This window comes from Macrobrachium nipponense, chromosome 37 (assembly GCF_015104395.2).
Source record: "Macrobrachium nipponense isolate FS-2020 chromosome 37, ASM1510439v2, whole genome shotgun sequence".
Taxonomy (NCBI): Eukaryota; Metazoa; Arthropoda; class Malacostraca; order Decapoda; family Palaemonidae; genus Macrobrachium; species Macrobrachium nipponense.
This window is the reverse complement of record NC_061097.1, coordinates 16,952,279-16,965,813: the sequence shown is the minus strand read 5'-3', so window position 1 is coordinate 16,965,813 and position 13,535 is coordinate 16,952,279. Positions and strand designations below refer to the sequence as shown.

The 13,535-nt window shown below is 40.1% G+C and overlaps 1 protein-coding gene across 1 annotated transcript in view; it reads right to left on the bottom strand.

Moving 5' to 3' along the window:
* The window catches only part of LOC135209312 (uncharacterized), a 164,039-nt gene extending 151,991 nt beyond the window's left edge, over positions 1-12,048 (bottom strand). The window contains exon 1 of the mRNA XM_064242017.1: positions 11,769-12,048. Within this exon, the coding sequence (XP_064098087.1) occupies positions 11,769-11,864 (96 nt within the window). The 5' untranslated portion in view covers positions 11,865-12,048. The remainder of the gene's footprint in view (positions 1-11,768) is intronic.
* Between the last annotated feature and the right edge of the window lie 1,487 nt (positions 12,049-13,535).

Genomic DNA, 13,535 nt, shown 5'->3' with positions numbered 1-13,535 from the left:
GTCGACATAAATTGTCTGTAGGGTGCCGATTGGACGTATGGTGCGTCGATAAAAAGTTTTAAAAATTCACGGAAAAATACTTATAGGCCTACCAGGCGAAAACTTTTGAATCACGCGCCTTGGGGGATGCTGAGAGGTCACGGATCAAGGCGTTGTTTTGTTTACAATCGTTATGCAGGCACGCAAGCGCGAATTTCTTTCTTATTGCACTAAAAAATATCAGTGATACATCTCAGAAATTATTTTGTCACTTTGACATAATTTTTGCACCATTTTAAATTAGCCGTTACATGGAGTATTATACATGAAAATGTGTGCAATTTCATGTAGAATACAAAAAAAAAAAATACTCATGATTGTAGCTTTTATCAGTTTTGAAATATTTTCATATAAATAACAGTGTCCCAAAATTTCAACCTTCGGTCAACTTTGACTCTACCGAAATGGTCGAAAAATGCAATTGTAAGCTAAAACTCTTATATTCTAGTAATATTCAATCATTTACCTTCATTTTGCAACAAAATGATATTGTTATGATACAATAAAGTTTCATACATACTTACCTGGCAGATATATACTTAGCTAAGACTCTGTCGTCCCCGACAGAAATTCAAATTTCGCGCCACTCGCTACAGGTAGGTCAGGTGATCTACCGGCCTGCCCTGGGCGGCAGGACTAGGAACCATTCCCGTTTTCTATCATATTTTCTCTCTTCCACCTGTCTCCTGCGGGGAGGCTGGGTGGGCCATAATCGTATATATCTGCCAGGTAAGTATGTATGAAACTTTATTGTATCATAACAATATCATTTTCATACAATCAACTTACCTGTCAGATATATACTTAACTGATTGGCACCCTTTGGTGGAGGGTAAGAGACAGCTAATTCTGGAATAGACAGGTAAACAACATATGTTGTAGGTATAAATAAAACCTTGGTTCCTACCTGATAGGTGGTAGACTTCATGGGTGTTTGCCCAGTAGTCTGCATCACCTCAAGAAACTTTAGCGAGATATATGATCTATGGCCAAGAGTTCTTGTGGGTCTGCCGATGGGGTCTTATCCGCTTACTCGGCAGAGCCTGAAAGGACTTTGTCAATGGGTGCTGATCCACTTATATGACAATACACCTTATGAAGGAGCATACAACCAATCCCGACCACCTGATCCTAACCACATGTTAGAAATAAAGATTGTTCCGAGTTATCCCCTGAACTCTTCACAACAACTATAACTCAAAAAGCACAATGCGCACACATACATAAAATTCCAAAAAAAAAAATTTTATACTCATCTAATAAGATATCACAAGAGTTTCTTACTGAACAACAGTGACTGGCCGCCCGTGCGGCACCAAGTCCTTTTTGTTAGAAGAGACTCTAGAACATATCTAAAAAGAAGGTAAGTATATACTTAAGGATTGGTGTTGGCTCCCATACCCAGAATCGTATCCACCGACACGAAAGGACACCCAGAGAAAAACATTTCTCATAGGTCACACGAACGTCCCTCAAGTAATGAGTTGCAAATACTGAGTTGCATCTCCAAAATGTCGTATCTATGATGTTTTTAAGTGACATATTCTTTTGAAACGAGAGAGACGTCGCTACTGCTCTCACTTCATGAGGTTTCACTCTCAACAGTCGAAACTCTTCGTCAGGACAGATCTTATGCGTGTCTGTAATGACGTTTCTCACAAAGAATGCAAGAGCATTCTTGGACATCAGTCTTGTGGGGTCTTTTACCGCGCACCAAAGACCTTGTCTAGAGCCCCCCATCTGGTGTTTTCTCTGAAGGTAGAACTTTAGAGCTCTTACAGGACATAGGGACCTTTCTGCTTCTCTGCCTAAGATACTCGATAAGCCTTTAACCTCGAAGGACTTAGGCCAGGGATTCGTGGGATTCTCGTTTTTAGCTAAAAACAGGGATTTAAACGAGCAAATTGCTGAGTCTCCCTTGAATCCTACTCTATCCTCCAGAGCATGTAATTCACTAATTCTCTTTGCCGTAGCTAAAGATAATAGGAATAAGCATTTCCTAGTGATGTCTCGAAACGACGCCAGATGAGGAGGTTCGAACCTTTCGGATGACAGAAATTTGAGTACTACATCTAGGTTCCAGTTAGGAGGAACCGGTTCCTTAGACTTCGTAGTCTCAAAGGATCTTATGAGATCGTGGAGATCCTTGTTATCTGCCAGATCTAATCCTCTATTCCTGAAGACTGCCGAAAGCATACTTCTGTATCCCTTTATTGTGGATACAGATAGATGAGATTCTTCTCTCAGGAAAAGTAGGAAATCCGCAATTTCCGCTACAGAGGTAGTGGAGGAGGACAACTTCTTAGATCTGCACCACCTTCTAAAAACCTCCCACTTGGACTGATATACTTGTCTAGTGGAGGTTCTGCGGGCTCTCACGATCGCGCTTGCAACTTTACGAGAAAACCCTCTCGCTCTGACGAGTCTTTCGATAGTCGAAAGGCAGTCAGAGCAAGAGCGGGGAGGTTTTGATGATACCTCTGAAAGTGTGGTTGTTTGAGAAGATCCATCCTTCTTGGGAGGGATCTGGGAAAATCTACTATCCACTCCACCACCTCCGTGAACCAGTCTTGTGCCGGCCAAAAGGGGGCTATCAATGTCATCCTCATCCCCTTTGAAGCCACAAATTTTTTCAGAACTAGTCCCAGGATTTTGAAAGGAGGAAAAGCGTAGACGTCTACGTGAGACCAGTCTAGTAGAAAGGAGTCGACTATCAGAGCTCTGGGGTCTTCCACGACCGAGCAAAAGACTCCCAGTCTTTTGGAAAGGAACGTGACGAAGAGATCCACATGAGGAGTCCCCCAAAGAGACCAGAGATCTTGACAAACATCTTTGTGTAGGGTCCACTCTGTGTGAAGGACCTGGTTCCTCCTGCTGAGCCTGTCCGCCCTCACATTCCTTTCTCCCTGAACGAACCTTGTAAGCAGGGAGATGTTCCTCTGGGACGTCCAAAGCAGAAGATCTCTTGCAAGTTCGTAGAGGAACAAGGAGTGAGTCCCTCCTTGTTTCCGAATGTAGGCAAGTGCTGTGGTGCTGTCCACATTTACTTGAACTACTTTGTTTGAAACAAGAGGTTCTAGACTCTTCAGAGCCAGGTGTACGGCGAAGAGCTCTTTGCAGTTTATGTGCCAAGACACCTGTGCTGCTTCCCAGGTGCCTGACACTTCCTTCGAGCCTAATGTTGCTCCCCAACCTTTCTCCGACGCGTCGGAGTACAACACTAGGTTTGGGTTCTGGATTCTCGGGGAGATTCCTTTGTTCTCCTTCAGAGGGGGCAACCACCATTCCAAGTGCGGTCTCATCTCCACTGGAATGGGAAAGGCGTCTGAAAGATGTCCGGTCTTCCAACTCCAAGACCTCTTGAGGAAGAATTGAAGAGGAAGAATTGAAGTGGACGTATATGAAGTCTTCCTAGTGGGAAGAACTGTTCGAGCGAGGAAAGAGTCCCTAGAAGGCTCAGCCATTCCCTCGCCAAAGTCTGTTCCTTCCCTAAGAAGAGAGAGACTTTCTGCAAGCCTTTTGCGATTCTCTCTTGCGAAGGAAATACTCGAAAACCCCGAAAATCCATCTGAATCCCCAGATAGACTAAGTTCTGTCTGGGGGTCAGCTGTGACTTCTCAAGGTTTACGAGTAATCCCAACGATCTGATTAGGTTTAGTGTCAATGTAAGGTCCTCCAAACACTGTCTCTCTGATCTGGCCCTGATGAGCCAGTCGTCCAGATACAGAGAGATATTTACACCTTTGAGGTGAAGAAACCTCGCCACATTCTTCATCAGGCTTGTGAAGACCTGAGGAGCTGTGGAAAGGCCGAAACACAAGGCTCTGAACTGAAAGATCCTTCCCCCCGTCATGAAACGGAGGTACTTCTTCGATGAAGGGTGGATCGGGACGTGAAAATAGGCGTCCTGGAGATCCAGAGACACCATCCAATCTCCTTGTCGCATAGCCGCAAGGACTGAGGCCGAAGTCTCCATAGAGAACTTCTCCTTCTGAACAAATTTGTTCAGAGCGCTGACGTCTAGTACCGGTCTCAAGCCTCCCGAGGCCTTCGCAACCAGAAAAAGGCGATTGTAAAACCCCGGGGAGTTTTGATCCAGTACTAGTTCTATCGCTCTCTTGTCCCACATCTGATCCACCATCAGTCGAAGAGTATCCCTCAGCACAGGATCCTTGTACTTGGCCGACAGTTCCCGCGGAGTTGAAGTAAGGGGAGGACTGTCCAGGAAAGGGATAAGATATCCTTTCCTTATCACAGACATTGATGAAGCGTCTGTGTTGATACGTGCCCAGGACTCCACAAATCCCAGGAGCCTGGCACCTACTGGTGTTTGGAGGAGAGAAGCATCACTTTCCCTTCTTAAAAGGACGAAAGGCAGACCTACCTCTCTTCTCAGGAGCCTTCCTTCTTGAGGGTGCTCTGGAGGTAGGGCCACCTCGAAAGGGCTGAACCGACGTACTCGGTCCTTTCTTTTCCAACGCAGTCGCAGGTTTCTTCTTCCTTGCTAACTGGGTAAGAAGGTCTTGAGTCGCCTTCTCAGGTAATGAACGAGAAATGTCTTTCACTAACTGAGAAGGAAACAAAAAGTCCGATAATGGAGAGTACAATAGTGCTGCCCTTTGAGAGTGGGAGACTGCTTTAGTCAAAAAAGCACTGAAGACTGTCCTCTTCTTAAGAAGTCCCGCTCCAAATAAAGAGGAGATCTCAAACGAGCCATCCTGTACCGCTTTGTCAATGCATGACAGAATACACAGGAGAACTTCTGGGTCGAGTCCTTCTGAATCATGGGCCTTCTTGGACATCACCCCAAGGGACCAATCTAAGAAGTTGAAAACCCCTAATACATGAAGAGTCCCTTGAGGAGATGATCCAGTTCTGAAATGCCCCAAGTCACACGGGCAGAGTTCAATCCTTGCTTTCGTGACGCATCGACTAAAGTTGAAAAGTCCGCTTCTGCCGAAGACGGAAGAGAAATGCCCATATTCTCTCCCGTCTGATACCAAATGCCCCGTTTACCAGCGAGTCTCGCTGGGGGCATGCAGAAGACCGTTCTGACCAACTCCTTCTTCGAATCCATCCACGAATTCAAAGACTGAAGAGCCCTCTTCATAGAAATGGCGGGCTTCATTCTTAGAAAAGATGAAGACTTCTTCGCCTTTGCGCTCGAGAACAGAGAGCGCGGAGGAGGAGGAGCGGCAGGGGTTAAATCGTCTCCGTATTCTTCAAGAAGCAGGGCTGTCAATACTTTGTAGTTAGATAGTCCTTCTCTTCCATGATAGTACTCGTCTTCCGAGTTTTCCTCCAACTCGGGGTCTAGAGGAGCCTCTGTAGACAAATCAGGACGTCTTTCCTCTGGGGGAGACAAACTCCTGATCGGAGAGGGACTAAGGGAATGATAATCCCTCCTTTTCAAAGTGTGAGCTTTGTGAGAAGCTTCCTTCTTGGTTGGCGCCAAAAGCCTAGGCTTCTCCCCATAAAAGGATGACGCCTCGTGCTTGGATGACGCTTCTCGTCCGCCGAGCGTCCTGGCTGATGCCTCGCGCTTGGCTGACTGCTGACGTCTGGATGACGCCTCGCGCTTGGCTGACTGCTGACGTCTGGATGACGCCTCGCGCCTGGAAGACGTCTCGCTCTCAACTGGCGTCCTGGCTGGCGCCAAAACCTTGGCTGGCGCCTTGCGCTTATATGACGCTCTGTATGACGCCTCGTGCCTGTAAGACGCCTCACGTCTATCTGGCGTCACGTCTCTGACATAAGGTTCTCTCGATCTCGATCAAGAAACCGAAACCTCTTCAGCATGTTTGGAAGACGAAGCTTCATGTCTGCAAGACGCCTCGCGTTTGGCAGGAGAGAGAGGACGAGACTTTTTGATTGGAAGCGAAACGTCCTTCTTACGATTGGTTGGTTTTATAAATTTTAGGTGTAACACCAAGCACTGGGGCAGCAAAGGCCATTCAGCGCGTCCTTACGAGGAGGATCTCTCGCTAAAACTCCCACCAATGAGGCTAGCTGTTCTTGTACAGCAAGGAGAATTTTCCTTGAAGCTTCTCCCACGTCATCTTCAATCGGGGGAGAAGTAGAAGGCAAGCGGTCCGCTACGCCCATGTAGGGAGACGTTGACGTCACCTTCGCCTTTTTGATAGAAGAGGGAGCGTCATCTGAGAAGCGCTCCGGGCTTGAATCCAATTCAGGTTCTCTCAAATGCCGTTTCAGTGGCCTAGAAAGGTCCGAATCCTTCCACCCTCGTTTAGGTGAAGGAGAGGGAGAGGAAGAGAAACACTCTCGCAGGACGCTTTTTCTATAGCGGCATGAATCTAAACAGAGCCTGCTGAAGGGACGTCTGACCGTTGGGGATTCCCCACGACCTCCTTAAGGCTTTCGACTTTCCTTCTCCTCTGGGCATGGGAGCTTGGAAGAGGTCTAGGCCTGGGAGCGTCGCAGGGACGATCAAACGCCCCCTCCACAACACTGGGAGCACTCACTTCACTGAACATTTCACTTTCACTATCCTTACCTTGTAAGACCGCCATTTTGGACTTCATCTTATGGATAGTAGCGTTCAGATCGGCGATTTCAGAGGCCGATTCTGAAAGTAAAGCTTGTGAAGTAGACATAGAGGGAGAATCAAAATCCTCAAGGTTAGATATAGGGTCAATAAAAGGCTCAATAGGCCTTGTACTCACACTCTTCAAACGTCTAACCCTGTCCCTCTCTAACTTCTTCAAATAAGAAGTTAGAGTCTTCCATTCTTCTGCATTTAATCCCTCACATTCATGACAGGTATTAGTAGAAGAACATTCAAACCCCCTACATTTACGACATACAGTGTGAGGATCAACCGAAGCCTTCGGTATCCTCACCCTGCAGCCTACATTCACACACATTCTCACACTCACATTTGAGTCAGACATACTGAGAAAAATCAAAAAGCAAGCCCAAATTCAGTCCACAGTAGCGAATGCCAAAAACCACGATCCAGATACATCACCAAAAAGCCGAGAAACGATGATCAAAAGGTTGAAATAAGAATCTAAGTCAGGAGGTAATAACAACAATGTTGATACCACCGGCGACAGAGAAAATATGATAGAAAACGGGAATGGTTCCTAGTCCTGCCGCCCAGGGCAGGCCGGTAGATCACCTGACCTACCTGTAGCGAGTGGCGCGAAATTTGAATTTTTGTCGGGGACGACGGAGTCTTAGCTAAGTATATATATGACAGGTAAGTTGATTGTATGAAATTGGAAGTTTCTAGCACAATATTTCGATTTATGGTGAATTTATGAACAAAACTTTTTCCTTACGTCCGCGTGGTAACTCTTCCGAAAATTTTTGTGCGATTGTCGTAATGTTTGCACCATTTTAAATTAGCCATTACATAAAGTTTTATATATGGAAATGTGTGCAATTTCATGCAAAATACAACTAAAAACCACCCATGGTTGTAGCTTTTATCAGTTTAGAAATATTTTCATATAAATAACGATAAGTGCCAAAATTTCAACCTTTGGTCAACTTTGACTCTACCGAAATGGTCGAAAAACGCAATTGTCAGCTAAAACTCATATTCTAGTAATATTCAATCATTTACCTTCATTTTGCAACAAATTGGAATTCTCTAGCACAATATTTCGATTTATGGTGAATTTATGAAAAAAAAAAATTTCCTTACATCCACGTGGTAACTTCCGAAAAAAAATCATAAATTTTTTTGTCCGATTGTCGTAATGTTTGCACTATTTTAAATTAGCCGTTACATAAAGTTTTAAATATGAAAATGTGCACAATTTCATGTAGAATAGAATACAACGAAAAATAATTGAAGGTTGTAGCTTTTCTCATTTTCGAAATATTTGAATAGAAATCACGATAAATAGAAAAAAAACCACGTTCGGTCAACTAGTAATATTCAATCATTTACCTTCATTTTGCAACAAATTGGAAGTCTCTAGCACAATATTTCAATTTATGGTGAATTTATGAAAAAAAAAAAAATTCCTTACGTCCACGTGGTAACTTCCGAAAAAAATCATAAATTTTTTTGTCAGATTGTCGTAATGTTTGCACCATTTTAAATTAGCCGTTACATAAAGTTTTAAATATGAAAATGTGCGATATTTCATGTAGAATAGAATACAACGAAAAATAATTGAAGGTTGTAGCTTTTCTCATTTTCGAAATATTTGAATAGAAATCATGATAAATAGAAAAAAAACCACGTTTGGTCAACTTTGACTCTACCGAAATGGTCGAAAAATGAATTGTAAGCTAAAACTCTTACAGTCTAGTAATATTCAGTCATTTATCTTCATTTTGAAACAAATTCGAAGTCTCTAGCACAATATTTAGATTCTCCGCCGCAAATCTCCGAAATGCGTACGTCGCATTCTCGTAATATTTGCTCCATTTTATATTAGGCGTTTCATAGTGTTTTATATATGAAAATGTGTGCAATTTCATGTAGAATACAACAAAAAATAATTGAAGGTTGTAGCTTTTCTCATTTTCGAAATATTTGCATATAAATAAAATTTGACATTTGGTCAACTTTAACTCATCCGAAATGGTAGAAAACTGCAATTATAAGCTAAAACTCTTACAGTATAGTAATATTCAATCATTTATCTTCAATTTGAAACAAATTGGGAGTCTCTAGAACAATATTTAGATTTATGGTGAATTTTTGAAAAAAAAAAAAATTTACGCCCTCGCATTACGAATTCATGCATCATTTTGTGATAATATTTTCTCTGTGTTGCTTTGATCGCTTTACAATGTGTTATATACCAAAATGATCGCAATTTAGTGTACAATACAACGACAAAGAAAATAACTCGTTAGCTTTAACCGTTTAGCTCACAGCGCGATTTGAATACAATTATATATGAAATTTTGTTTTCGCGCTATCATATATCGCATTATTTATATATGATAGATATTTTTTTTCATTTCTGATGGTTGCATACTAAACTTCAGGCAATGACAAAAAAAAGGAGCCAAAAATGAACTCTTAATCTTGAAAACTAAGCGCGCTGTGATTTTTTGAAAAAAATATTTTTTCCGCTTCAGTGCTCAATCCGAGACCCCCTCAGCATACGGGAGAGGATTTTTATTATACCCCTTCGGCGTTAAAGGGTTAACAGTTTTCAACAATACCTAATTTTCCAAACTAGTGAAATTTTGTTCTGATAGCCATTGATGTATTGCTGAGTTGATGTGTCTGGCATTCATTTGTTGGAAATTCTGGGTAAACCCTTAACCTAGCTGAGAAGGAATACCTTACCCTAAGGGTAATGTCAGGATGAGAATGAATATTTACCCTAAAGTGTCAGGTTCAAAGTGACTGAATGAAACTGGGGGGATTAGTTTACTGAGCATTCTTGTCTTTTAAAAATTTTTTTTCCACCAATCCAAAACAGTGTCCCAACTTTGAGCTCACCTTATCATTGCATACAAGGGTCGTACATTGATTACAACAATTCCTAAGGAAAATTATTATCAATTTGCCAAATTCAAGTTACAATTCTCATCTAACTACAATTCACTAGTTTTTCACAGTCTGGTGTTAGAGTAAATGTTTATCGTTTATTTTTTAAAGTAAATTTTTACTGTTCATTCCATTAAGAATAAAAAGTTTTAGGCAAATAATATGCTAAGACAAGCCTAACCTACGGTAGGCTCAGGGATCCTAACACACGAACAAGGAAAAAAGTATCAGCATGACCAATTTACTTGCCTACACATACTATAGTGGAACAAATTTATGGAGAGAGACTGGTCTTTGTTTTGGGATGATGTGCTATTGCCATACATATTATCCACTGACAGAAATTCATTTTTAATGCAATTTCAATCAAGAAATTGGTAGTTCCTGGCATGATGGAATCACTGAAGTTTATTTTGCTCATAGCTATATCATCAGTATTATTCATTTCGTCATGTCGCCTAAGACAGGTCAGTTATCTGCTTAAGGCACAAAGAAATGTTATTTTCATGATAAAATAAATTTTTGAACATACTCACCTGGTAGTTATATATATAGCTTACGTCAGGGACGTAAGCTATATATATAACTACCAGGTGAGTTAGATGTTTGAAAATTCAGGGTTATTCTTGTAAGCTAACGCCCTTCAAAGGACACAGTTTGATGCACTTTGCCATTATTATGGCATACAATGTTTACAAGTATTCAATCAATAGAAAGACGGATAGCCATCTGATACAAGACTTTTAAAAAGCAGTTCTCCGCACTACTGAGGCAACAGAGCTGAGTAAATCAACGAATTATCATATCTGCAAGGAAGCTGAGGCATCTATAGAGTAATATGAAACTCCTATGGGATCATGTCAAGATAAGTAAACCCACTATTTTTCAAGACAATATTATATATATATACCACTTAGATTTATATATTTATATGTATATATAAACATATATATATATATATCTATATATATATATAATATTATTATATATATATTATATATATAAAGATATATATACATATATAGATATATATATATATAAGATATATATATATATATATATCATACATACATACATCCATATATATATAATATATATATATATATATATATATATATATATATATATATATATATATATATATATATATATATATGTGTAAATATATATCAAAGTGATATAATAGGTACTGTCTTGAAAAGTAGGTTAGCTGATCTTGACATGATCCCTCCTATTCTTAGAAATGAAATTCATGTGCTTGAAAAGATTTATTTGCAGTTATGACAATTATAGGATTTAGATAATGCAAAGAATCATTTCATTAAAGGTATTGAAAAAAATTGGGTTAAAAATAAAGTTTGAGAAAATACTAGTTGAAACGCCATGAAAAAATATAATAAAAAAAAGGCACATCAATTGAAAAAATCATCTGATAGTGTTCGCATTATTTTTTGTGGTTTTACATTTTGATTTTCCTCTGAAATTAGCCTATACAGCTACATAAAATAAAGTGTAAAATACACAAGCAAGGTAATAAGCACATACAACATAACATGAAGTCAGGAGATTAAACCCAGATTTCTATATACCTAAGGTTAATTTAAGAACAGATTTGAGTACTACTCCCAAAGGAAAAGGGCATTATCTTGACAGGAGTGCAATCTGAATGATAAGGATGAAGTGGCAACAACATACTGACCCAGACAATGAACCAAGTCCCTTGGGTATTAGTAAATGTGTCAAACTGGGTTGAAGGCCTACGCTACTAGGCCTGTAGGCCTCTGAATTTTCCCAGCATAGTTTATTCCACCCACAGTATCTGCGGCCTATTCAATTTAGGGTAACAGAAACAAGACTGAATGCCTGTCTTTCCACTGTAGCTTGAGCTTAAGCTGTGATAGTAGCCTTGGCTACACCTAGCTAACCTTGCCTGTACTAGGCCACACATTCATCACTAGAATAGCCTACCCAATAACATATCGTGCCATAATTAATCTAGCAACGAGCACATCAAGCATCACCCATACACAAGTAATTTCCACGACGAAACCACCATTCGAAGGAGGAAAAACCAGGAGAAACCGAGATCAAAAGTGAAAACGAAAGGGAGCGAGAGATTGGAGAGTTTCCCCTGGTAACAAATGACATGCATCTCCACCGTTACCAGCGGAGGCCTCTAAAATATATTAGTTCACACGCACAGATAACATTATTAGTTACAAAAATAACCGACTGTAATCACCGGGTTCTCCTCTATGTCCTCCCAGTTGTCTAATATATCGTCGTCCTGCTCTGCAGAAGCCATTGTTGTTGACACTTCAGACTCGACATGCGTCATTTGGTGGAGTGTCTCATTATTGTCGAAGTTGGAAGAAAGAAATTAAGCTTTATACAATGATCAAGAATTATAATAGGAATGGCTATGAATTATGAAAGCATATAAAAATAAATATTATTAATTGCGTGAGCTTCTTGTATGACTTTGTGTCGAGAAGCAATATCAGGAAAGTACTGCGCTCTACTTGAGGAAATTATCTGGGCCACACTGGATACATGAATAATCACGCAACAAAAATAAAGCGCTCTTAACAAACGTACTTTGGACTACTATAAATATATCATAAGTAAACAAAGTAGGCTGTATTAACTCCGTTATTATAAAGCAGCTTTAAAAGTACTACGTATGTAGTACTGTATGAGCGTGTATAGGCTTTAATAAAGCATATTGTTCACATATCCTATAAATATATATATATATATATATATATATATATATATATATATATATATAGATATAATATATACATATATATATATATAATGTGAAGGAGATACTACGTGTTTGGGGAAAGGTGTGAAAGACGAATGAGGCTAAGTGTTATAAGTAAAGCAGGACTATTGCACACAATTTTAAAGCACAAAAAAGCTGCCCCAAAACCTTGACAAAGTTTAGGTCGTTAACCAATTCACTCCAATCCAACAGTCAGTCAGTCATCCTAACTGTCATTTGAAGTGATATGAATGGACTATGAACACGCAATCCAATTCGTGGTCCCTATAGACTCCATACCTTACGTCTTACGGCAGTCCTTCGAATGACCGCGAAGGCAGGGTAACCACAAACGCTGTTACTTTTTTTTACGCTTCTGTCTTTTTGTCACGGGAAGGTCATACGGTCTAAGAAGATGCAACAGTCAAGTTTGTCACGATATTCAAATGCATACAACTTTTAATTCTCTGAATGTTTAATTTATCTTTTCTTTTTTTTGTCAGTTGGGTTGCACACGTTTTCATATTAAAGTTTTTTTTTTTTCTTTTTTTATTTTTTTACCAGAATACACGAATGCATAACTGCTATGTTCCGCAACAAAGTTGTTTTTAGGCCACAACAATCTCCTTCGACATTCGTTGCTGAAAGAGTTTTAATTTTTATTTGATACTTTTTTTTTATCAGAATTTATATATCCCGTGATGCTGTTTTCCTCCCATTACTCCTAAATTATTTACACCTCTTGTTCATATTTTATGTAAAAGTTCCATTTCCTTAGTAAAGGGTCAGTCCTTTCACGGTTCAAAAAATTCCAAGGCTTGCTTGTCATACCTGTGGCCCTTTTTCGTCTTATACAAATTAGTATAAATGACAGACATAAATCTAAGTTTACAATAAGTCTCTCGTTTGAGGATGGTTAACAATTTTCACCTTACTACTGCTATGACAACATGTCCGGAGCTATCCAAAATTTCAAGGAAGCTGGGAGGGATTATATGCAGTTGAAGATTAAGCTGGCTTTGTGCCAGCACGGGATCTTGCTCATAGAGCAGCCTGTAAGGGATTTTATAAGGGATTGTGTTCGCTTTTACAAGGGGATGCCATCCCTCTTGAAGGTGAAAGCAGAGGGAGGAGTAGGCTATAGCAGCAATAAGAAACGGGAGAACTATGAAATATTGCAGGGAAATATGAGAGAGAAATATTCAAATGTTACTGATAAGATGTAAAGAAGCGGCTTCA